Raw genomic sequence first — 24477 nt, 5'->3', positions numbered from 1 at the left:
AGTCAAAAGTATCTTCCATAGAAGAAAAGCATGATCTTCAATCTATTACTGTTGTTCAACTTCATGGAATTTTAACTGCCTGGTCCATCAGATATTAGAGAAGCCGGTTTCAAAGCTGCAACAAAGGGAAAAGAAAAGGAAGATCTCAATGAATCAGGATATATTTCAGAAGAAGATGAGGTAAACTTTGTTAAGAAGCTTAAACGGGTTTCCAGAAGATTCAGAGGTAAGCTACCATTCAAATGTTTTGCTTGTGGTAGAGTTGGGCATTATGTTGCTAAATGTCTTCATAAAGATAATCATGAAAAGGGAAAGGAATCTGCAAACGGTAATAGAACAGTTTGTCAATAGAAAAAGTTATTATACTCATGAAGATAGTGATGGCATGTCTAATAGTGATGAAGATGAATCTGAACAAGAATTTAAACTGCTCATGGCTTATGACAATGATGATTTTATGGATGCTTTAGAAGAGGAAGATTTTATTGAAGAAATCACTCAACTTAAAATCTGTTTGGAAGAAAATAATATGGTCATAGACACTTTGACACATCAACTCACTGAAAGAGAAAAACACAATGAAAAATTAGAATGTGAAGTAGTGGGTCTAAGAAAAGAACTTGAGAAGACAAAATCTCTTAATCTTAGATTTGCTAAAGGATCAAAAACTTTAAATGAAATCATCAAGGTTTAGCGTTCTCCTCTTATAAAGACCGGTCTTGGATATACTGGAGAAACATCCCAATCACAAAAGCTGTCAGCCATCACTAGAAGTTATCTTGATGCAGCAAAGACCAGTGAATAGTGCGTCAATCTTCAGCAAAAGCCTAAAAGTACTCCTCAGGTAAATCATGCTCATTTTACTCCAAGGGTGAACATCAATAGAAGCATCAACCAAAAGGTAAACAATACCAAAAGATCTTATGATCACAGAAACTTCTTTAATGGACAATGTTTTTCATGCCATAACTTTGGTCATAAGGCTGCTCAATGTGTTGCGTACAAAACTATCATGATTAGAGAAGCACGAAAACAAAGGAGCGTGACAGGAATCAAGAAAAGTTCTTATAATAACTTTTCTCCTCTTGAAGATGAAATTGAATGTTCATTTTGAAATAACTTTGGTCATGAAGAATCTGAATGCAAAAGCAAATTTCGACCAACAATTCAAAAGGAGAAAACATCATCAAATCCCAAGGTATGGAGAAAGAAGGAATATCAATCAGAAAGATGTGGCATAGCTCTGTTTACAGAAGGACAAGAAAATCAATGGTACATTGACAACGGATGCTCTAAACACATGACAGGTGATAAAGATAAACTTCAATCATATAATGCTTTAGAAAAGGAAAAGAATGTCTCCTTTGGAAATGACATACCAGCTATCATTAAAGGTAAAGGTTCTGTTTATTTGAAAGAAAAGGTTAAAGTTGGAAATGTCATGTATGTTGATGGTTTAAAACATAACTTGTTGAGTGTCAGTCAAATGTGTGATCAAGGAAATGAAGTTGTGTTTCAATCAAACAGATGTGTGGTTCGTGAGCTTGATATAGGAAAGATCGTAATCAAAGGTACAAGAACTCCAAGCAATCTATATATACTAAAAGGAGGATAGAAACAATGCTATGTAAGCAAAACAGATGAACACTGGTTATGGCATAGAAGATTGGGGCATCTAAGCTTTTCTCAAATAAGAAAAGCATGCAGGCTCAAGGTGGTTTGTGATCTACCAGATATCAACATCCCAGAAAATACCATTTGCAAAACGGTTCGTGATGAATGGTGCTATAATGAATGGAAGAGGAGTAATGTATGTGGATGAGGGAGGGGGACCAGACAACCAAAATTGGTGTTTCCCATGTAGTACCACCCTAAAACCCAAATGTCAATAAAGGAGATCCCACGGGACTATGTTCCAAGGGTAACATCCAACAGATTTCTAGGGCACAGAAGCACAGACCCAACTCACTCTTTGTACCAAATTTCCCCCTTAATCCATATCCAAAAGTGTCCATGATAAGCAAACTAGAATACTCAATTACCAAATGACAAGGCATACCTTTAGGTTCGGGAGGCCCACCTTCAAACATACAATCATGCCAGATGGGTGAGGGACCACATGGTTGGCTGAGGTGGCAGAGAAATGGCACAACGAACTAGTTGGTGGCTGCGGACTGAGGACCATCTAAGGATATCACCCACAAAATGGTGGGTAATAAGACCATGCGAGAAAAGTACATCTACTACCTCCATTGTATGTAGTACAAGTGAAATTGCCAAACTTTGCCCATCCAGCCAAACCATTGCAAATGACTAAATCAAATGCCCCACATAGAGTATGCAACTGCTCCTCAAAAACGTTGCAACCTTTGCTGTCTTTTGTAATTCTTTCCCATTGATGATTACTCTCTTCTATAAGCCAAATAGGATCACAATCTTTTTTACATCAAAGAATGCTAGCTTGTTCACTTGCAGTCCTAGCATTGAAATTTCTCACTGGAAGGACTTCACATTGTTGAGAATGTGTTGCAATATCCTTTTTTTAAGGCTGCAAAGGGGTCTTTATGGTCAAGCCCTCTACTTTTGTAAGTTTTTGAAACTTGCGGCGAAAAATAACATGCTGCAATTCTAATGTGATTCCCATTTTTTGATATTTTAAACCAAATGAATTGTTTATTTGTATCTTCTTTGTATAGCTGAATGTAACGATCTCCTTCTTCTCTTACTATGACCATGATACCCCCATGTCCTTTGCCATTTCTTGTTGCCTTGTTCCACATTGCCATATTCATATATCCTACAAACAAAGGTGTCTCACACCCTTCATGCTCATGTGTTTTTGTGAGACCAATTATGTCCCTATTTTTTGCAATATGTCCTAACTCAGGTCCTCGTCTCCATGGGTAACCTCTACAATTCCAACAAACTAAACTTAAGGAAACTTGGGTATGACTTGATTGCTATTTGTTTTGACATACAAGACTCAAGGTTGAGTCTTCATCCTTGTTTGCCCATACTAACCTTGCTGCATGGTTTCCTACTAAAGAATTTGTTTTATCTTCTTTTCTACTTGCTGTTCTGTTTTAGAACGAGGTCTAAAACAAGCAATTACAGCTTTGCCTTTGTACTACCATTCTCTTTTGCCCTCATTTTTTGCTTCTCTAACCTTTGACATTTCCTCCCTTCTTTCCTCTTGTTGCGTGATAGTTAAATCTTCCCTTATATATATTGTTTCAAAGAGTAACCAAACAACATAGTCAACAACTCATGGCCAAGAAACAAACATAAATCCAATAACATCAGGTTGTAGGAAGGGGCCCAACATTGGATGTCATATTGTTATGATCCTTAGGAGTTGGCCTCTAACAAGTATTAGTAGGTTCAGGATTGTCGACAATCAATTCCCGACGATCTTTATCAGTTTAGGGAGCCCCTTGGTCTTAGAGATGGCAAGCATGAGTGTGGAGCAACGATGTTGATGGTTCATCCTCTCTCTCATTGCGTGGCTAGCTAGATGTTGTGGATGACCTTCAAACTTCTAAGACAGTCAGAAATGGACTGAATACCCCTTGTACTTTGCTAGCTGTCTCTCAAAAATGACATTCTTCTTTATCTTTCATTTTCATCATTTTAATTAAATTTTTAACATTACCATGAAATGACTTGGGATGCTTGTGAGTGGTTCTGACCTCATTGGATTTCATATGGAGAAAGTAGAATTTTAAATCTCACTCAAAATCCAACAAACTTATTAGTTTTTCAGGATTTTAGGATTGGGGGATTTCAATGTTTCAATTGGATTTTGTCATGTACTAGGGTATGAAACTCATATTTAATCAAGAGCACCAAGCCCTCCATGTACCTTTATGTTAGTGGCATTGGTTGTCGAACTCCTATATCATGACCCTACTAAAAATGTACCCATCACTCAAACAACATCTTGACTTGACATGCTACGTTTTTTCTATCTTATGTTAATGCTTAGAGGGTGACATTAATGACAAAAATCCCAAGATAGGCAATGATTTTGATGATATGTAGGTATTTGTTGTAGCATGGTTTTTGTGGATGCTAGAGGCCACCTAGAGACTATTTTTTGATGTATTTTCGGTTGAGAGATGGATTGCACTCGATGATATTTTTGCTATGTGCACCCTTACATGCTATATAAATGAAAACTTGTAATTTGTGGACTTGTGGTTGATGAAGTTTATTACTACTAGATGAATGATGTTATATGGTTTAATCCATATTTTTATGTTTTTTGTCACTAATTCATCATTCTACATGCTTTTGTTGCATATATGGATCAAAATATATAAAAATATATATTATATAAAAATCCCTTCCGACTTGGAAGCTTTTTTAAAATGTCACTCCTCAGTCTTGCTCCCAAGTAGCCTAGGGAGTGCACTCTGGTTGACTAATAAATGCTCGTTTATGAAGTGTCCGACAGATAGGCCGGGTAGAATAATGATGGATTAATCTTTTTGTGCTTTTTTCTTTTTTCAAATGTGAAGTTCACTTCTCCACCAGACTGGATGGTGGAGATGCAAAAATTCCACCTTGATGGTTCATGCGTTCCTTGCAATTTAATTAAAACTTGTGAAATTTGTTTTATATTCTTGTTTCTGTTGAATTTGTAGCGGGAAGGAATTTGCAGCAGCGGTGGAGATGATGCAGTGGCAGCGGCAGGGCGTTGCAGCGGTGAAGGCTGGGCTGGTTGCATGGGCGACGACTTCTTTTTTTGCTTTTTTAATACAATCTCTTTTTTTATTTTATATTTTCTTTGAATCATTTTTCTTTATAATTTTTTATTATAATTATTTCTAATTTCCCTTTTTCTCTTTATATATATAATATGCTTTTTTTATATGTATATTTATATTTTCTTTTTCAATGGCCAAAGGCCTGACGACAGAATGGACAACCTCCAAAAAAAGTTTGAGTGGTTAAAAGCCTCAATCACAACGAAAACAGACTTGACAAAGTCTTGATGGCCAAGGGATGGGATTGGAACGAGGCTCTGATACCAATGTAACGAACAAGGTTTGTACTCAGCAAAATATTCAGAATATCTGGAATATGTAAATAGCCATTATAGGATAAATAATATTGTGGTTACAAATGAGGGTTATATACTAGGGAAGGTGCTCCTTCATGAGCAATTATGTCCTTTTAAGATATGCCTTTTCATAACTAACTACACTTATTAATTATTATTTATACATAGTTATATTCATAACATGAGATTCCTGGATACCTAAGTTATCTTCTATCATTTGGTGTACTGTTTCTTCTACCTTGAGATCTTCTGGTGTTGAATTCAGTCACATTTTGAAATTGGAGGTAGCTGAATGTGAGGCTTTACCAAGATTGCAAACCATGTTCCTTATCATGGAACATTCATATTTCAGAGCCTGAATTTGGCTTCTATGCTGAACAAGATTGCCCATAACTAACGCATTTGTTATATACATTGATGCTTATACTCATGAAGCTTGGTGGTCACTGAGAAGTTTGATGTTCTATTGTTGTCTATGAATTCTTCATGATTGTGAAACACACTGTGCAACTCTTGGGCTTCCCTATAATTCATATTCAGAAAGTTCCTTTGTTGATTCAGTCAAGAGAGAAAAAAAAGCACCCAAAGAAATTCTAGAAAGCCAACCTGTATTATCCCACAAAGCATACACAATAGAATAGAATGGGATGCCTGTTGAGAAAAGGTACCAAGGGGTGTTTCCTATTGTTTTTGCCTTTCTGCCTAGGAAAACACATGAGAACACCTTTTTAGTAAGTGACTTTATGAGTTATTAAAGTCATGTGACTTAAAGTCACTTTATGAGTTACTTAGTACTATGTAATTTATATTATTAAAGTCACTTTATGTTTCTAAGTTGAGTTTATGTGAAAAAGGTACAAGGTACAAAACAACATTAAAGTGACTAGGGAGTTCATTAATGAGGGGAAAGACATGAAAAGGAGGTCAATGGGAGATTAGATCTCCACCCTTGATCGAGGAGAGCTGAGGTCTAATCTCAGCCCTTGATCATAGGGTTAGGGCTTCTCTCAACATAATGAGACTAAAAAGGGAAAAAAGGCATAGAGAGCTCTCATTCTTCATGAACATTTTGTTGGAGAAGAGAGCAAGGAGGAAGGGAACAAGGGGAGGCTGTGATAGCTGAAGATTGCTGAGGGAGAAGAGAAACTTACAGCAAGGAGAACCTGAGTTTCCAAGCAGAGGAGACTAGCTTGAATCCCAAGGAAATCTGGCACGTGTTCTCAGGTTGAAACAGTGGAACGGTTATCCAGAAGTTGCAGGCAGAGTTTCAGTGCAGTTTTCAAGGGGTTTTAGCAGCATTTAATGTCTGAACAGCAGCCTGAAATTTGAGGCGAAATGTCAGGGCTGACTGACACGAGTTTGCAGAGAGATTCTGAGGCCCAAAATTCAAAGAACAGAGGTCTGTTTCTGGCACGATTTTTGAGGGAAGACCTTTAGTGCTAAGATGAGGAACAAAAATCCAAGCAGAAGTTCCAAATCTGTGGCACTCAGTTCGAGAAGATATTTCCTGAATTGTGGCTTGAATTTCTAGTGGAGGCTGTGCACAAAATTCAATGGGAGATAAGTACCTTGATGTGTTTTAAATGCTGTAATTAATTCTCTGAGAAAAAGCAATAAAATCTCCTTCTAGACTGGTTTTCCCCTTGTGGGTTTTTCCAGGGTCAGTGTTTGACCAAAAATCCTAGTGTCTTAAATTCTGTTCATGCTTGTCTTATTTCTTTATCAGCTGAAAGTGAAATGTTAAAAGTAGAGGTAGCCTATTAGTGTTTCAGTTCAGATTTATTTTCATGTTTATACATCAGCATATGTGGGCTGTGGGCATTAAACAATGACATAAAAACAACTGAAATGGAGGGTGTGCTACAAACCTTAAAATTTCTACAATGCCAACCCAAGAAGGTAACTACACTGTTGTCTAGAAATGAAACTGGACACACAAGAGAATAGAATGGTCACGGGTAGCAGGCCTGTAAATCCAAGATTGGAGTCAAACAGAGCCCATAAAGGAAACAAAACCTCCAACTAGAACCCAAAACCCTAAAAATCCAGCATCTGGATAGATCCCTGGAACAGATCACCAGAATACCTCACCACAACAGATCCCCAGATCAAGAAGAAAACCGCCAAGCACTGAACTCATTACTCTAAACAATATCCATGGAGCACCGGCAGGAATTGTTTCAGAATTCTTACCTGAGAAACAAACGAAATTGGAGCTTGCCACCACCAAGAGCTATCGTCAAACAAGCCACCTGGATATTGAGCCATTATTCCACATGATCCTAGAATTCACAAGAAGCTTCAAATTGTTGGCCGATTGTAAAAGTGTCATGTGCAAGGTTGGCGTAGAGGTGATGCACTCCACATCCTGCTTTCTGCTTGATATAATATGATTTCTTGTCTCCATTGACAAGTGCTGGTTAATGGATTTGTGATGTGTTTTCATGCATAGGCAACCTTGGATAAAACTTAGGGGATGGATTGTACATATGTAGCTTTATTTTTGTTTAGGGACCCTTCATTTGGTTCACAGCTTCAATTGCAAGGATGTTGACCTGTCGATTAAGAACCCTTTGAACCTGGAAAAAGATGACCTCCTTGAACCAAAAGGTCTTTTGTATTCTTGCAATGAGATAGGCAAATTTGCTATTATATGATGTTTTCTTGGAGTTATAAATTTGATTATGATGCTGGAATTGCCAATAACAATCAAGGTCCTCACTCTCCCTGCATTTATTGACAGCTGTCCCAAGAAAAGTGAATATACCTCTACAGCTACCTGATTATTTGTTGCTGTCATTAAATCCCATGCATAAGTCCGTTCCTGTTTTCTCCTGGGATCAAGAATGATCCCATCTACTCCTGCCACCCCTATTAAAAATGTAATATGTTAAGTTGTTAACACTATTATTTGTCATTTTAATCTTGATATTGAAAAGTTGGAATTCAAATCAAATTTCATAGTTATTGAACTTGAGCCTGAACCTGAACGATGTGACTTTGATTTAAATATTCACATTTGGGTTTCAAATGTGGGTTGGCGACTATTTTACAAGGTAACATTTTGGTCCAACCAAAGATATGTTCACCATGTTTACTTGTAAGGACTTTTCTAAATGATGGATTAATTTCTTGCATCCATTTTATGCACTCTGGGCTTTTATTTTTCCATTGTTTTTGGCACAAACAACTTAGATATTCGGCAAATTCATATTTATTAATATTTAAACAGATAGAAGATGATTACAATTTGTGGGAGGCTCCTGACTATATATTGCCTTGGGTGCCTCTTGATGAACAAAGATCATGCCGTTTGCCTAATAACTATTAATTAATTAATTTTTTTTATATATCATTGCCTTCCTCCCAAAAAATGCTTTGTCCCCAAAGCATACGTAACGACGGATGTTGTTGACGAAATGCTTCAGTCTCCCAAGAAGCTTCTTCTTCTGGTAAGTCCTTCCACTTGATCAAGTATTCCTTGATTACATGAGATCGAAGCTTCTTTTCCTTGGTAGAGATGATACCTTATGGTTCTAAAATGACCCTTCCTTCATCATCTAAGGATGGAAGCGTTGTTTGTGCTGATTGATGGTCGCCCAGTGCCCTTTTAAGGCAGGATACATGGAAGACATTGTGAATGCGAAAGGCTTAAACTATATGCAAGTTGGCTGATCTTTTTGTTGATCTGGTATGGTCCATAGAACTTTGGTGCTAATTTATTTTTTCCTTTTTGTTTCAAGGACAATTGTTTGTATGGCTGGAGCTTGATAAATACCCATTCTCCAACTTCAAATTTTCTCTCGGTTCTGTTTCGGTCAGCTTGTTGCTTCATACGATTTCTTGCATGATTTAAATTTTCTTTTAGGGTTTGGATGATTTTTTGGGTTTCTTCTTGCCGGTTTTTAACAGCTGGTAGATTTGTCTGGACGGTAGCTAGATCCTTCCATTTCGGAGGTTCGTACCCATACAAAGCTTGGAATGGAGTCATTTTTGCTGACGTATGATAAGTAGAATTATACCACCATTCAGTGAGATGCAACCACTGAACCCACTTATTTTGTTTTTCTATAGCGTAACAACGTAGGTAAGGTTCCAAACATTTATTGACAAACTCCATTTTTCCATCTGTTTGAGGGTGGTAAGAAGAATTCACATTTAGGTATGTTCCTTCCAAATATTACCCTTAAATTTGGCATCTCTATCACTCACAATGACTTTCAGAAAATCGTGTAATTTATAAATTTTTTTGCAAAATATCTCAGCGATTTGTTTAGCTGAGTCTGATTTCTTCATTGCAATAAAGTGAGCATATTTGGTGAGTCTGTCGACTACTACGAAAATATTATCCTTGCCTTCAGATACAGGTAATCCCTCAATAAAGTCCATTGATATTTCTTCCCATTTTTGATTCAGAATGTTTAAGAGGTGAAGTAATCCAGGTGTCGTAATATTTTCACTTTTATTTCTTTGACATTTGTCACATTTTGCTACATATTTATGAATATCATGACTCACCCCCTTCCAAAAGAATGATTTGTTAGGATATTCTGACACATAGGAAATAGTTAAGTACAACTTGGTCTAGTATAGAGTTAGGTAAAGTGTGTTTCTTTACTATGTACATTTTGTAACTTACAATCCGACGGTCACGATACGTAGTGATCCGATGGTTCATTCTCTCCTCGGTATTACCGACACTTGATCCGTGGCTTAACACCCGATTGGTCCATGATCTCTATTTAAAGAGCATGGAGGGTCATTTGTAGGTTAACCATGCATGAGAGAAGCTTATGTAAATTTTCATTCTTTTATTAATAAATTGCCTGAAGTGGCCGCGTTGGCTCAGGTCGTGGACTGTTTCCCTCTTTGAGGGTTTTAACCACGTCAAAAGTACTGGTGTATTGATCTGTGATCTGTTTGTGAGCGGTGTCCTTTGGTGTTCTGTCTGAGCAACTTACCCTATAAATTCCTACATGGTATCAAAGCTATTTGAGGGCCGCGTCCGTTGGTGATCCAAATCTGAAGCCGGTAGAACTGCATTCGACAACCGTTTCCTAGATCTACTGTTTCTGACTGCTTTCGGACCGAGAGGAATGTTCTGTTGTGTTGGGAGCATCTGTTCCAGTGAGGAACCCCTTTCGTTTCACGCGAAAAGGTTTCCGGTAGCCCTAGCTGCGTCATTTTTAAGATCTAGAGGTATACAATGTTTATTTGCAGTTTATTTGCACCTATACCGAACCTAGAAGCATCACACTCAATGATAAATGGTTTAGAGAAATCTCGAGTTGCCAATACCGGGGCGTTAGACATAACTTCCTTCAATTCTTCAAAACACCTTCCGGCTTCCTCATTCCATTTAAATGAATTCTTCTTTAAAAGGTCTGTTAGAGGTGCGGTTATATGTGCATAGTTTTTAATAAATCTTTGGTAATATCCAATCAATCCGAAGAACCCTCTTAGCTTGGATATTAACTGGTTTGATCCATTACTTTATAGCTTTGATTTTATTAGGGTCCACTTTTACTCCTTCATGGGATATTATATGTCGGAGATATTCTACTTCTTCCTTCCCAAAGGTGCATTTGGATTTCTTGGCGTAGAATTGATGCTCTTTCAGTAGTGTAAGAAATTCATCCAAATGTTGTAGGTGCTCCTTGCAAGTTTTACTGTCAATAAAAATATCATCAAAGAATACTAATACAAACTTCCTAAGATATGGATGGAATAACTCGTTCATAGCGGCTTGGAATGTTGCTGATGCATTGGTTAACCCAAAGGGCATTACTTGAAATTCGTAGTGACCTTTGTGTGTTCACAACGCAGTTTTTGTTATGTCTTCCAACCTGATTCTGATTTGGTAATAGCCTGACCTTGAGTCCAATTTTGAGAAGTATTTTGTGCCATGTAGTTCATCCAACATTTCGTCGATAAAGAGAATTGGGAATTTGCTTTTAATCGTTATTTTGTTTAATTCTCTATAATCAATGCATAGCCTGAATGATCCATCCTTCTTCCTTACCAATACCACCAGAGCAACATACAGACTCTTACTTTTCGAGATGATCCCACATTTTAAAAGGTCTCGGATTAATCTCTCAATTTCAGTGTTTTGGTGATGTGGATATCGATACGGCTTGATGTTGACGGGGTCTGATCCTGCTTTGACTTCTATTGTATGCCTGATTTCCCTGTTAGGTGTCATTTTCATGGGCAAGTCTTGGAATACTTTTTCATGCTTCTGAATTAGCTTTTGTACTTTTGGTGACTCTTCGCTGATCACTTTTGCAGATAGCATTTCTAATTGGTGACATTGTACTACATAAGCTGGTGCTCCTTTTCGAATCATTTTCATCATCTAGGATGATGACATGATTTGATTTTTTGGTGCTTGGAATTTGTATAACTTGTACCTCTGCCCTTCGTAGTTAAAGCTTATGAACTACTTTTGATGGTTGGTAGAGTAAGTTCTTAGGGTTCGTAGCCATTGGATACCTAAGACCACATCTACTACTCCTAATGGTACAATGTAGAATGGGGATTCTAAATTAAAGTCTTGAATCTGCAATTTGACCTTATGGCATTTCCCTACCTTTTCAATCTTCTTACTGTCGGCTACCATCACCTTCATGTTGGGCATGGGGAAGGTGAAAATGTGGAGTCTTTTTGCCATGATTGAATCTAAAAAATTGTGGGTGCTACTGGAGTCGATGAGAACCACTACGTTGTTCTTCTTTATATGTCCTTTTAATTTTAAAGTCTGGGGTTGTGATATACCTGTCATAGCTGATAATGACACTTGCAGAATAGTTCCGTCATCTAATTATGGAGAGAATTTTGGGGCATCGTCTATTCCTTCTATACCTGATTCATCACTGTTTGAATCATTAATTGATTCACATTTTTATAGCTTCTTTGACTCTTTTCCTTTAGCACACCTATGTTTAGGGTCCCACTTTTTGCCACAGCGTTTGCACTTTCCTAATTTTATCCTTTGCATTTCCATGTTAGATTTTTCGCTTTCACGAAGATGTGGTGGACCATATATTGTATTATCCGTGTTCACAAACTAGGGAATTCTTCGTCTCGAATATAATTTTTCCGGTTTTGACCACAATATTTTTTCAAATTTCCTTTCAGTAGCTTTCGCTTTTTGTCTTGATACTTCTATCGACGTAATGTCATGAAGCTCAAGTTCTACTTGTAGATGAGTTTTAAGTCCGGAGATGTATGATTGAATTAGATGAGATTTTGATAACCCAGGTACTCATGTTGCTAAGGGTACTCGTGTTGCTAAGGTCTCCCATTCTCGAGTGTATTCATCCACATCTCCTTTTTGTCGCAATCTGATGAGTGTTGAAAAGAACTCTTCTTCCTTAACACCTTGGAATCTTTTAAAGAACGCATCCTTGAATTTTCTCCATCTGATATAGAGTGTCGTCTTCTTCCACCACATATACCAATTATATGCTTCACCTTCCATTTTCATGGAAGTGTGCCTAATTTTTTCGTCATCATTTTCAATATCGTAAATCGCGAAATATTCTTCTGCTTTATTCAACCATGCAACGCTGCATTTTTCGTTACCATCGAACTTGGGTAACTCGATTTTACGGTGGAGCGAGAAGAGGGTATTGATTGGTGAATGAATTCTAGAGTTGCTTATTTGAAAAAGTGGCGTTACTATTTTCTTGACGGTGCGTGGATGATTTTTTTGGAGACTCAGTTTTTTCATGAGAATCTGCTGAATTTGTTGAATCTGACGAATTGTGCTGTTGATTACCTCCATCATCCTGGAATAGTTGTTCGGGTGTAATCTTCATCCTGTCACACATAACGGTCAGCATTGCCATTGTCTGATTATGATTCATTTCGGCTTTGATATGGTTCTGCCCGAGCTGTTGTTCTATTCGATTTGTCGTATCCTGAAGCTTCTTGATGTCATTGGAATGTTCGGTAACCTTACTCTTGAGATCGACTAATTTTTGGTTAAAATCATCGGAGTGGCTAGTAATCCTATTCGCAAGATCAACCAATTTTTTGTTGAAATTAGTCATTGTCATTGACAACATTGAACGGGTTTGTGGGGGTGTATATTTGTCCGCTAGCTTAACTTTCCTTCTTAATTTGATTTTTTTTGTTAGTTTATTTTAATGTTTAATTATAATTATAATATATAAACTATATAGTTATATAAATAAATAAAATATTAAGTGGGTTGAATGACCGGTCACGCTGTTTGTCTGACCGGCATGGTGATGTCTAATCGACCAAGCGGCAGGAAATAAAGATCGAACGATAGGAACAACGACAGAGAGATGGTGGCAGGTGGCGCAGGTGGGCAGGTGATTAAGGGCAGAAGATGTCGACGAAAATATGGTGGGGTGCGGGCTACGAACAGGGCTGCATGCAGTGAATGCGGTGATTGTGGATGCGGGGGCAGCGGAAGGGAGGCTTATAAAGCACAGTGTGGTGGATGCAAATAGCACGGTAGTGTGGAGGGTGGACGCAGATGGAGTGGCGTGGAGGAATAAAGGGGTTTCGGATGTGGCTGGACTGAGTGGATTGATACTTCTGTGTAGCGTCTTGCCGGAGAACCGAATTTGCTCCGATACTAGAAAGACAAATTTATATTTATTATTATTAAAACAGATAGAAGATGATTACAATTTGTGGGAGGATCCTAGCTTTATAGTTTATACTGCCTTGGGTGCCTCCTGGTGAATGAGCATGATCTTTGATCATGCCCTTTGCCGAATAACTATTAATTAATTAATTTTTTATATAACAGTTTTGCACATGTTACACTCACAGATGCACATTGCGTTTACTAACAGAAGTTGTATATTCACCGTCACCCTCTCCCCAAAACAATTCCATTCCATTCAATTGGATCTCTTGAGCCGACTATTTTGACTCTCCCGTGTTCTGCTCCTTAACCAATTCTTGTTTCAAGATAAAAATAAAGACAAAGTCATACTAAATAATAGTAGCAGGGAAAAATTCTTGTGGAAATTACCTGCAAAAGTGTGTAGTTGTTTTTTTGTGTTTATGTCACTAGCATTAAAGGAGAAAAGGCTGTGGCTTGGTTGCAACTTGCATTTCTATCTATTGTGTTTCATGAACTTTGTCTTTATGGATTTCCATGCATTTATTTCTGTGTAGGATCCTATAACAATGAGATGCACATCTCTTCGTGGGGAACTAGACCTTGAATCTTCTTTCATTCATTACAATTTTTCATCACTGTCTTGTACAGGTAATTTGCTGGATGACTTACTTGTAGCTGAAGACCTTGCGGCTGCTGAAACAACACCAGCTGCATCCCATGCAGCAGCAGTGGCGGCAGCAGCAATTGCTAGTGCACAACCAGGAACAAATCTAGGGAAATATGCTTATGCTGATGGACGGGCAAGACACTCAGAGCCTGTCTCTGATGGTGCAGTGGTGTTGGGAAGTCCTGTTGCACCTCCTATTAATGGTGATATGTTCAGGGATATTAGTACAGAAAATGCAATTATTTCAAGGTAAGCCAGTTCCAACAATATAACAAGAGAAAGGAAATGTGCCATCTTCTACAGTATTGTTGAATTTTAGTCCTATTCATTGTAATTGAAGATGAATTGTAAGTCTGATTCTTAGATAAATACCTTTACTTTGTGAATGAATTCTTAATTATGCAATCCTTCATCACATGATTTTCTATGTTGCAGAAGGTTGGGTAAAGGTGTAGAGTCTCTAGTGGAGGCTTCAGCTGCAGAAGCTGAAGCTATCAGTGCAACTCTTGCTGCTGTAAAAGCACGGCAGAGTAACGGAGATGTAGATCAACCTCCTGATAGAGATCGTGGAGGAGAGGCAACAATAAGTGGGAAACAACTTTCTACACCAAGCAAGCCCCAGGATGCAGTAATGCCAAACTATTCTCCACCTACTGGAGTTAGACTTCATCACAGAGCGGTACTGAGATACATCCTAACTCATAGTAAATGATTGTCTATTCCTGTTAGGAACACTACTCAGAAGCTTGTTACAGACAAATCATGTGCTAGAGAATTCTAGCTTATTTGTTTCCACCATTGTAGGTTGTTGTTGCAGCAGAAACTGGTGGAGCCTTAGGTGGTATGGTAAGATCACTTTCAATAGACCAATTTGAAAATGAAGGTCGGCGAGTAAGCTATGGAACACCTGAAAGTGCTAATGCAGCCAGAAAATTGTTGGACAGGCAGATGTCAATTAACAGTGTGCCTAAGAAAGTGAGTAATAAAATGCTCTTTTTGCCTCAATATTGGGAAATATTGCTTCATAACTCTCCATATAGTCTTAAAAACTGCTACAGACTTTTGAAACTGCCTTGTATGTATGCAGATCTTAGCATATTTGTTAAAACCTCGTGGTTGGAAGCCTCCAGTGCGCCGGCAATTCTTCTTAGATTGCAATGAAATCGCTGAGCTTTGTGATCATGCAGAACGCATATTTTCACGTGAGCCAAGTGTTTTGCAAATCAGAGCCCCAGTAAAGATATTTGGGGACTTACATGGTCAGTTTGGGGATCTAATGCGTTTGTTTGATGAGTATGGTGCTCCATCAACAGCAGGAGATATAACGTAAGTATACTTATATGTCTGTAGTTTTAAGGATTACATTACTCGTATTGTATTGTCAACTTGATATGTGTTTCATTTTATCTGTGTGGATATACAGATGGAAAATCGTGTATTTGTGTTATCAGTGATTATTACAATTGTAACAACATATTTTTGTAAAAATGTATTTATAGCTACCAGTTTCAAAATTTTGTTTCTTTGCAGTGATTTTCTCCTAGAAAATATTTTACCCAGCAAATTATTTTTCTGCAGTAAATAAATTCCAAAAACTATAAAAGAGAAATAATCTGGTACTTTTAATTCAATAATTTTGCAGCGGAAATACTCAGCAAAAGTCACACACAAACAGCAGAAATTTGCCCTCCAAATTTGTCTTCAATAAATTATTTGCAGAAAAATTAAGGGCATGCCAGGGAAAATGGTCCTTTGAAAATACAGCTAATGGAGCTTGGCAAAATTGGCCTCCATATATTCGCCTTGTACTTTGCTGGCCATCTCTCACAAATTTGGCCATCCTGAAGCAGCATGGCCCCTCTACCAATGTCACATGGTTTGGGTTCGGCAATGATTAGGTTCGGTTTGAGTTGGAATTTTCTGATCGAGGTTCGCCATTAGGTTCGTCTGTTATAATGAATTATAGGATAAAATAGTAAAAAATCAAAATCAGCAAACATAAAAAATGTTATCACAGACATCGAAACTGCAAGGATAAATTACAAGCTTGAGTTGTGACATGAGGTTATGAGTTTTGATCTATGGACTTTGTCGATGGATATGAGGTTTGATGAGGTTCATTGAACCTCAAAACTTTTCTAAGGTTCGCCAAAATTCGAACCTCAAGGTTAAAGTTCGATGAACCTTGTGACATAGCCCTCTACTAGTGCAGTCTCAACCCTCTTGGCTTCCCCACACTTGCAGCACTACTCCACAAACTCGCGCTGACCCTCTTGGCCTCTCCAATCTTGCGGCGCACGTTGGCCTCTAACTCAAGCAAATCTTGGCCCTCTTGTGCTCTTCATCTACAAAAATTGTGCTTGCTCGAACTCCCAGCTGCACATTTTACCGATTTCTTCAGCTTGTTGACTAACTTGAACTTAGCTCATGCAAATTTGCTGGAATCTGTCCGATTTTTTGTTTTCTCTTTAATTTTTCTTTATTCTTCAGTCTTCAGCCTCTCTATTAGGCTCATTTTATAATTTCAAATTGAACAAAATACCTAAGCTTCAATACCCAAAGTGATAGACGGCTAGGATTAAGTCCTAACCCATTGAGATTAGATCTAAGTTACTTAAAAAATTAAATATTTATCCTTAGAAATTTGTTCAATTGACCACCATTAATTAATTAAATTAATTAATGCTTTTTTCCCAAGTTAAACTTAGGAAAGGAATCATATTAGTTGCTCCTCTCGAACAACCACCTAAATAGGACGTCTTTTCCTGTATGCTAGACACAAGCCTATGTAGAAGACCTCCCGAGGCGATAATATCAATTGCCCCTCCTATCAAGGAAGGGATTCTCCACCACCCCCAGTTTGCCCCTATAGAACAAGAACTTCCCCCTTACTAGAGGCTTGGTGAGAATATCTGCTACTTGCTCATTTGTGGATATGTACTGCAATCTCACACCACCTCTTTGGACCTTGTGTTGATGAAGTGGTGCCTAATCTCTATGTGATTGGATATGTCATTAAACGCTGGATTTTTTGAAAGCTTGACGCAACTTTGATTATCACAATGAATCATCATAGGTCCCATCTCAAGACCAAATAAACTTTAGAGCATTTTGCGAGGCCATATGGCCTCACAACTCGCCAGAATTGCAGCCATGCAACAAGCCTCTGATGTGCTAAGTGCCTCCTAGTGTTGCTTCCTACTAAACCACAAGATCATAGCTAATCACAACCTAAAACAACAACCTCAAGTACTCGTGCTGACCACTGCACTCCCAACCCAATTTGAATGTGCAGCCCTGCAACTGCACTCTGCCAACTCTGAGCTACCTGAGTCCATACTCCACTGTACCTCTCAAGTACCTAAGCACACATTTTGTTGCCGCTGAATGAGCCCTCCTCGGATCCACCATGAACTGGCATAGGGTGTTTGCAACAAAACAAATATCTGATCTAGTGTTGACTAGGTGCATCAAGGTCCCTATCAACTGCTTGTACCACAGACTCACTTTCAAAAGTTTTAATCTTTCTCAAGTTGGAAATCATAGGTGTCAACATTGGTCTGCAATTCTCCATCTCGAATCTGTTCACAATATCAATCAAATACTTGCCCTGACCAAAGAATATCTCTCTAGGTTACTGCCACATCTCCAATCCCAGATAGTAGTGCATTGTCACTATGTCCTTCATCTTGAACTCTAAAACAAGGTCCTCGTTGCACATCTCTATGAGCTTCTTCAATATCGCACGAAATAGATCATCCACATAGAGCCACCAAGATGAATAACTCACCATCAACGAGTACCTTGCACAAGTTAGAATATTCCTTACTCTTGGTGAAGCACAAGCCAAGCAAGTACTCATCAATCTTTTAGTACCATGTTTGAAGTGCTAGCTTGAGTTCATACTATAAAGCCATTGAGAAATGACCACTGATTTCCCGTTAGGCCTTAATACAATCACCAAGACACGATTCTTCATGATGGAGTTGTACTTCTCCACCATGGCATCACTTTAAACTTGTTGGGCTGCTGCCTTCTCAAAAGTAGAAGGCTTAGACTCACTGAAGGCATGTGAACATGAATCAGACTATTGAAGATGCAAATGTCAGAAACTGTAGTCTGTAGCTTGGGGGTACTTCTGCGGTGGCAGTGCATAGCCTGCAAAAGTGACTGAGCAAGTGTCACTTCCTATACACTTTATTTATAAAGTGGCTTTTTATATTTAATTATTAAAAGTCAGTTAACTGATTTTAAAAAGTGAATTTTTCTATAAGTGATTTTATAAAGTTTGATTGACTTAAGTGATTTTAGAAAGTTTTTATTTTTAATTTTTTATTTTATTTCAACTTCTAACTATCTAAAAGTGATTTAAGTCATCTCAATGAGAGATTAAGTCTTAACTGTTGATCTTGAGATGGCGAGATTTAATGGTTTTAGTAATTAATAAGTTTATAAAAGATGGGGGGAGTGAAGAGGCACACTTTCAAGAGAGAAAGAGAGAAAAAGAGGGCCAAGGAGAAAGAGGGGAGCAACAACAAGGAAGGGCACAAATTCCAAGGTAACAGCAACAAGACAAGGACATATTTCTCAAGTCAGCTTGCAATAGGGAAAGGGCATGCTTCTCTAAGAGATTTTCATCTCAAGTACAATTGGTTTTTGCTGGAAATTAATAATTGTAAACTCAGGAATTTGTCTGTGAGCATTTAACAAAATTTCCACCTCTACTGTTTTTCCCTTCGGGGGTTTTCTAGGGGTTTTGCCCAAAAGTCTCATGTCAATTTTCGTGGGTTTTTACTGTTATCTTCATCATTTAAAGTTCAGATTTAGTCTTTAGTGTTTCTGCTCATAAAAATTAGATTGAATGTGTTTGGGTTAAAATACATTATCGCTGAAGATTTTTTGGACTCGGAAATATGAGTGTTGTTTAAGTGTTTGAAGAAATTCCTACATGAGATAATCACATTGCAGGTGAAATTTCAACTTGGTACCAGAGCAAGGTTGCTGAAGTACATTGCATAGGTGTTGACACAATTTTATTCCAGGGATTGCAAAAAGGGGATTGTGATGGAGAAGTGAAGGGAAGAGTGACTGTTAGTCAGTTGGGGAAGATGGCTTTCGGTATCAGAGACGACGACAAGTTGGAAGGGGTCTCTAACAATTTGCAGTGGAAAGTGAGAATGGCAGTTGTTCTCAAGGAGAACAAGTTGTGGAACTTTGTTAGCACTGTTGTGCATGTACCCACATTAGATCCTATTGCTCTAGATGTTCATGAGGCGAAGGAAGTGAGGGCGCATAGGATTATCTTGGACGGTGTGAGAGACCCCCTCTTTTTACTTTTCGGTGAGAAACAACCAAGGAAATGTGGGATGCACAAAAAAAATTGTATGAGGCAAAGAACAAGAGCAATAAAAAGGCCCTTAAGGACAAGCTCCTTAATACTAGGATGGTCAAAGGAGAGAGTGTGGCCTCCTATCTCACCAGAGTTGCTAATGTGAAAGATGAGTTGGCAACAATTGGGGAGGTCATTTCAGACTCAGAGTTGGTGTGAATAGCTTTGAAGGGCTTCACCAAGCAGTGGGATGTTTTTGTGAAATGTCGAGCATCTTCTAGATTGGAGCAGGTTGTGGTATGAATTTACTCAAGAAGAGATCAGAGAGTGTTCAATGAGTAGGGATCAAGTGAAGACAGATGGGGGTGACGAAGAGAATGTGGCCCTTGCAGTAAATGGTAAAGGCAAGGGAAATGTAAAGGGAAGTGACGAATCTACTTTCGGGAAGGACACGAGCAAAGTCAAGTGCCTTGCATGTCACAAGTTTGGCCACTATGCATGCCAATGTCCAAACACGAAGAAAGGCAAGAAGGAGAATGAGGACAAGTAGCTGGTTCAACTGAGGTTGCTGAGTTTGTAGAGAAGTTGGAGGAGGAGTTCTCCTTGGTATCATCTTTCGAGGAGTAGTTTCGCTAAGTGTGAGAAGGCTGGAGTTTGGTTTGTGAACAATGAGGCATAACACTGCATGACAACGACTAGAGCTACGTTCCTGAGTATTATAGGCATTGACTCGACATGCGTTGAAAGTGGGGTTCACACCACACATGCAATGACAGGGACTAGATATGTGAAATTCCAGTTGGAGTCAGGAGGATATTTGGAGGGTGACCATGTGCTTTGAGTACCAGAGCTGTGAGCAAATCTCCTCTCCGTGGAAACTCTGAAGGATGACAGATATGTTGTTCTATTTTGTAATGGATGGGTGGTGATTTATCTAATGGGAGAGTGTGGATGCAACACGAGTTATTGGTATCTGTGTGGGTAGGATGTACAAGCTAGAAGGTCATACTGTGGATGAAAAGTATAGATGGATCTCATGTTTAGTGGTAGTGCTAGAGGAAACTAGAGGAGAGGATTCTTCTAGCTCGGTCAGGAGACCGTCATGGTTTGAGATGACGAAAGAGGATGCTCAAGGTGGGAGAGAGGAGTCCCCTAGGAGCATGGGTTACTGACACTGGTCTTCAAGTCTGGGATAGGTAGCAAGATAGGTTGTTGAGTCAGTGGGAGCTTCTGGTTCAGAGGGAGATGCTATAGTAAACAGTGCGATGGACTTGAAGTCAGATCCCAATGGTGGTAGAGGTGCCAGAAGTATCTCCCTCACGAAGAGGAAGTGTTAGAAATTGTAGATTGGGGGTACTTCTATAGTGGCATTGCCTAGCCTGCAGAAGTGACTTAGTGAGTGTCACCTCCTAGACACTTTATTTATAAAGTGGCTTTTTATATTTAATTACTGAAAGTGACTTAAGTGATTTTATAAAGTTTGAGTGACTTAAGTGATTTTAGAAAGTGTTTTTTCTAAAAGTGACTTAAGTCATCTCAATGAGGGATTAAGTCACAACCAACGTTGCACAGAGCGAGGACGAAGTGGGGAGATAGAAGCATCATTTCCCAAAAATCTAGGAAGCGAAGCGTTTCAGAAGCGTCTACTATAGATATATTTATAACTTTTTGCATTTATATTAAGAAAAACATCCAAAATATCAAATTAGTTGTAGAATACTTGAAAACATGCATATTTTTGCACAAATCAAGATAGATATGGCATCCACTGTACATCAATGATTAATTATTCCAGCATCAACTATCTAGAATCTAGATTCCTCTGCTCTTGTCTAGCCTTTGTCTCTACTTTAATTCTATAGGGATATTAGTCAACATTGCCTAATTTTGATCAAACAACTAAATCCAAGCCTTATAATATGGTAGAGAAATCTTAACATGCCTAACAATGATTTTGGCTTGAGTGAAGGGTACATAATTGCTAAGGCCATGACAAAGGAGTTCAACAATCAACAACACCAACACTGGGGTACATATAGGGCATGGTGCTCTTGATTAAATGCCAATCACATGCCCTCATACATGATATAATCCAATGAAACGCCACAATCCCATTGATCCTAAAAACCGTTCCCATTGATCTTGAAAACTGTTAAGTCTGTTGAATTTTGGATGGGATATGAAATTCTATTTTCTCCATATGAAGTATGACGAGTTGGAACCACTCTAACATCCCGAGTCATTTCATGGTAATGTTAAAAATGTAAGTAGAAGTGACATTCTCCTTTATCTTTTATTTCCTTAAGAATTTAACACTACCATTAGGGAGAATCTAGGAAGCGTCTAGGGAGCATCAAGGGGCACTTTGTGTGTATTCAGAAAGTGCAATTCCTCACATAACAATGCGAAATTTCCAAAAAAAAAAGAAATAGAAAAAGCCTCGCGGAACCATGTGAATCGTCCACCTTTTCTCGGATCCTCTTGCGATCCGCGGTGGAGACATGCCCGAACCTCCACATATCTGCACTCGATCCTTTCCGGATCTGTGGATCGGGCAGCAAGAACTGCGGATCAGGCCCCCACAGATCCAATTTTGCAGGAATCGCCAAAACAAGTCGGTTTTGTGGTTCCATCAAAGGATCAGTGGCAGATCCGTAAGGGATGCGGTTCTGTCTCCAGATCCTTCGGGGGGGGGTGGCGAGGACCGATTCCTCGCCACTGGTCACAACTGTTGATCTTGAGATGGCAAGATTTAATGGTTTTATAAAAGGAGATGGGGGAAGTGAAGAGGCACACACTCAAGAGTGTAAGAGAGGAAAAGAGGGCTGAGCAGAAAAATAGGAGCAACAACAAAGAAGGGCACAAATTCCAAGGCAGCTGGCAGCAGGAGAAGGGCATATTTCTCAAGGCAGCTTGCAGCAGGAAAGGTCTTGCTTTTCTAATATATTTTTAGCCATTAATGCATGCTGTACAACAATAAGTAGGGCACAAAATTTTGGCTAAGAGGGCACAAATTTTAGCGAGAAATGTTGCTGTTTTGTACACGAAAAATTGGCACAAAAATCGAGACAGCAAGGGCATTGTTTTCTAGACTGTTTTTTGGTGCATTTAGTGCTGTCTACACAGTCTGTACAACAGAAGCACGAAATTCTAGACATCACGTGGCACGATTTTCGAGAGTGTTGGGCATAATTTTTGAGATAAGTACAACTTTTTTTTGCTAGAAATTAATTATTGTAAACTCAGAAATTTCTCTGAGCATTTAATAAAATTTAGTCTTCTCTAATGGTGTTCCCTTTGAGGTTTTTCCAGAGGCATTGCCTAAAAGTCTCAGGTGTCAATTTTTGTGGGTTTTTACTGTTATTTCCAACATTTAAAGTTCAGATTTAGTCTTCAGTGTTTCTGCTCATAAAAATTAGATTGCATGTGTTTGGTTTAAAATGCATTATTGCTGAAGTTTTATTGGAGTCGGTAATCAGAGTGTTTTTTTTTTCCCCTAGGAAAAAGTCGTAATTTTATTCATATTGATAAAATTACATTTTGTAGATGCATGATGCATATTCAGATGGCTGTTCCTGTAAAGCCAGGCAGCAAACAGAGTAAATGAAAATCACAAAGTTGCACTTAACTGTTCCTGTTATGACAGGAAGCTACAAGATATAGAGAAATGGAAAAAGAATTCCAGTAAGATTAAACTTTTCTGCCCTTCTTCTTCTCCACCCGTCGCCAACCCCCTGTGTCGGGAGTGGGTGTAATGATGGCTAGCTGATTTTCCATGGTGATTAGTTGGAGTTCTTTGTCAGTATCCGAGCCCTCTGATCCATGTGTTCTTTTGATGCCGCTGATTTCCATTTGTGGCTCTCGTTGCAGATCCACAATGTGAGTCCTTGAATGTGTAGCTGGAGTGTTCTCCTCCTGACTAAATGTCTGTCTCATTAGAGTATCGGGTTCTGTCTGATTCTCTGTAGGCTCCACGTTTGTGTCTTCTTCTTCCACTGGTTCGGTGTGCTGCCAGCCTTTGGGCTTTTTTTGCTGATTCTTGGTTCTCCTGGTGTCCTTTCGAGCAAAAGAGCAGTCATATTGAAGGTGCCCTGTTTGCATACATCCCCTGCACCAGAACGCTGTGTTCTCATAGTCGAGCTGTTGTATCCATTGTGAGTTATTGAAGTTCAACGTGATGTGGTCAGGGAGTCCTTGACTCAGGTCCACTTCTACACATATTCTGGCAAAAGTAAAAATTCCCCTGATAACTCTGTCTTCATCCGTTTTTAGGAATTTCCCCAGGGAATCCCCAATGGCAGCTAATACTTTGTGATGCCAAAAGTGTAGAGGGAGACCATGTAGCCTCACCCATACAGGCATCGTTGAAACTTTCATAGTATTAGTGTCGAATTCAGGAAACCAGGGGGTAAGGAAGAGGCCAGCACTGCCCCAAAACCAAGGCCCCTGATTGATAATGCTGTCTCGTTCCTGTTCTGAGTTAAATTTGACTATGAAGTAACCTTTGGGACAAAGGTATATTTCACAGCCTGATGTCCATGTTGTATATATCCATTGGTGCAAGGCATCTGATTTTGGCCAGAAGCCATTAAATCTGCAAATAACTGCACATTTACATAAATCAGAATGCAAACTAGTTACCTCTGGCATAGCGACTTGTAGCGTTGGTGATTCTGGCTTTTGTTCCACAATGTAGGGTCCAGGCGCCTCTGATGGTGGTGCTTCTTTAATTTTCATTTTTTCTTTTCCTTTCACTGCATCCCGAAAGGAACCTGTGTTTTTAGAGCTTGTTCCAGTGCTCCCGC

At 38.8% G+C, this 24477-nt stretch overlaps 1 protein-coding gene across 1 annotated transcript in view; it reads left to right on the top strand.

Moving 5' to 3' along the window:
• LOC149195992 (serine/threonine-protein phosphatase BSL3-like) overlaps positions 1 to 24477 on the top strand; it is a 193846-nt gene that overhangs the window by 133248 nt on the left and 36121 nt on the right. The window contains exons 11-14 of the mRNA XM_089405460.1: positions 14325 to 14592; positions 14779 to 15022; positions 15148 to 15318; positions 15431 to 15669. Of these exons, the coding sequence (XP_089261586.1) occupies positions 14325 to 14592; positions 14779 to 15022; positions 15148 to 15318; positions 15431 to 15669 (922 nt within the window). The remainder of the gene's footprint in view (positions 1 to 14324; positions 14593 to 14778; positions 15023 to 15147; positions 15319 to 15430; positions 15670 to 24477) is intronic.

Source organism: Pinus tabuliformis, chromosome 2_2 (genome assembly GCF_031772625.1).
Source record: "Pinus tabuliformis cultivar Carrire ecotype Pingquan chromosome 2_2, CPIR1, whole genome shotgun sequence".
Classification (NCBI taxonomy): Eukaryota; Viridiplantae; Streptophyta; class Pinopsida; order Pinales; family Pinaceae; genus Pinus; species Pinus tabuliformis.
The sequence above is the reverse complement of the archived record's forward strand: the minus strand, read 5'-3'. Positions and strand labels throughout refer to the sequence as shown.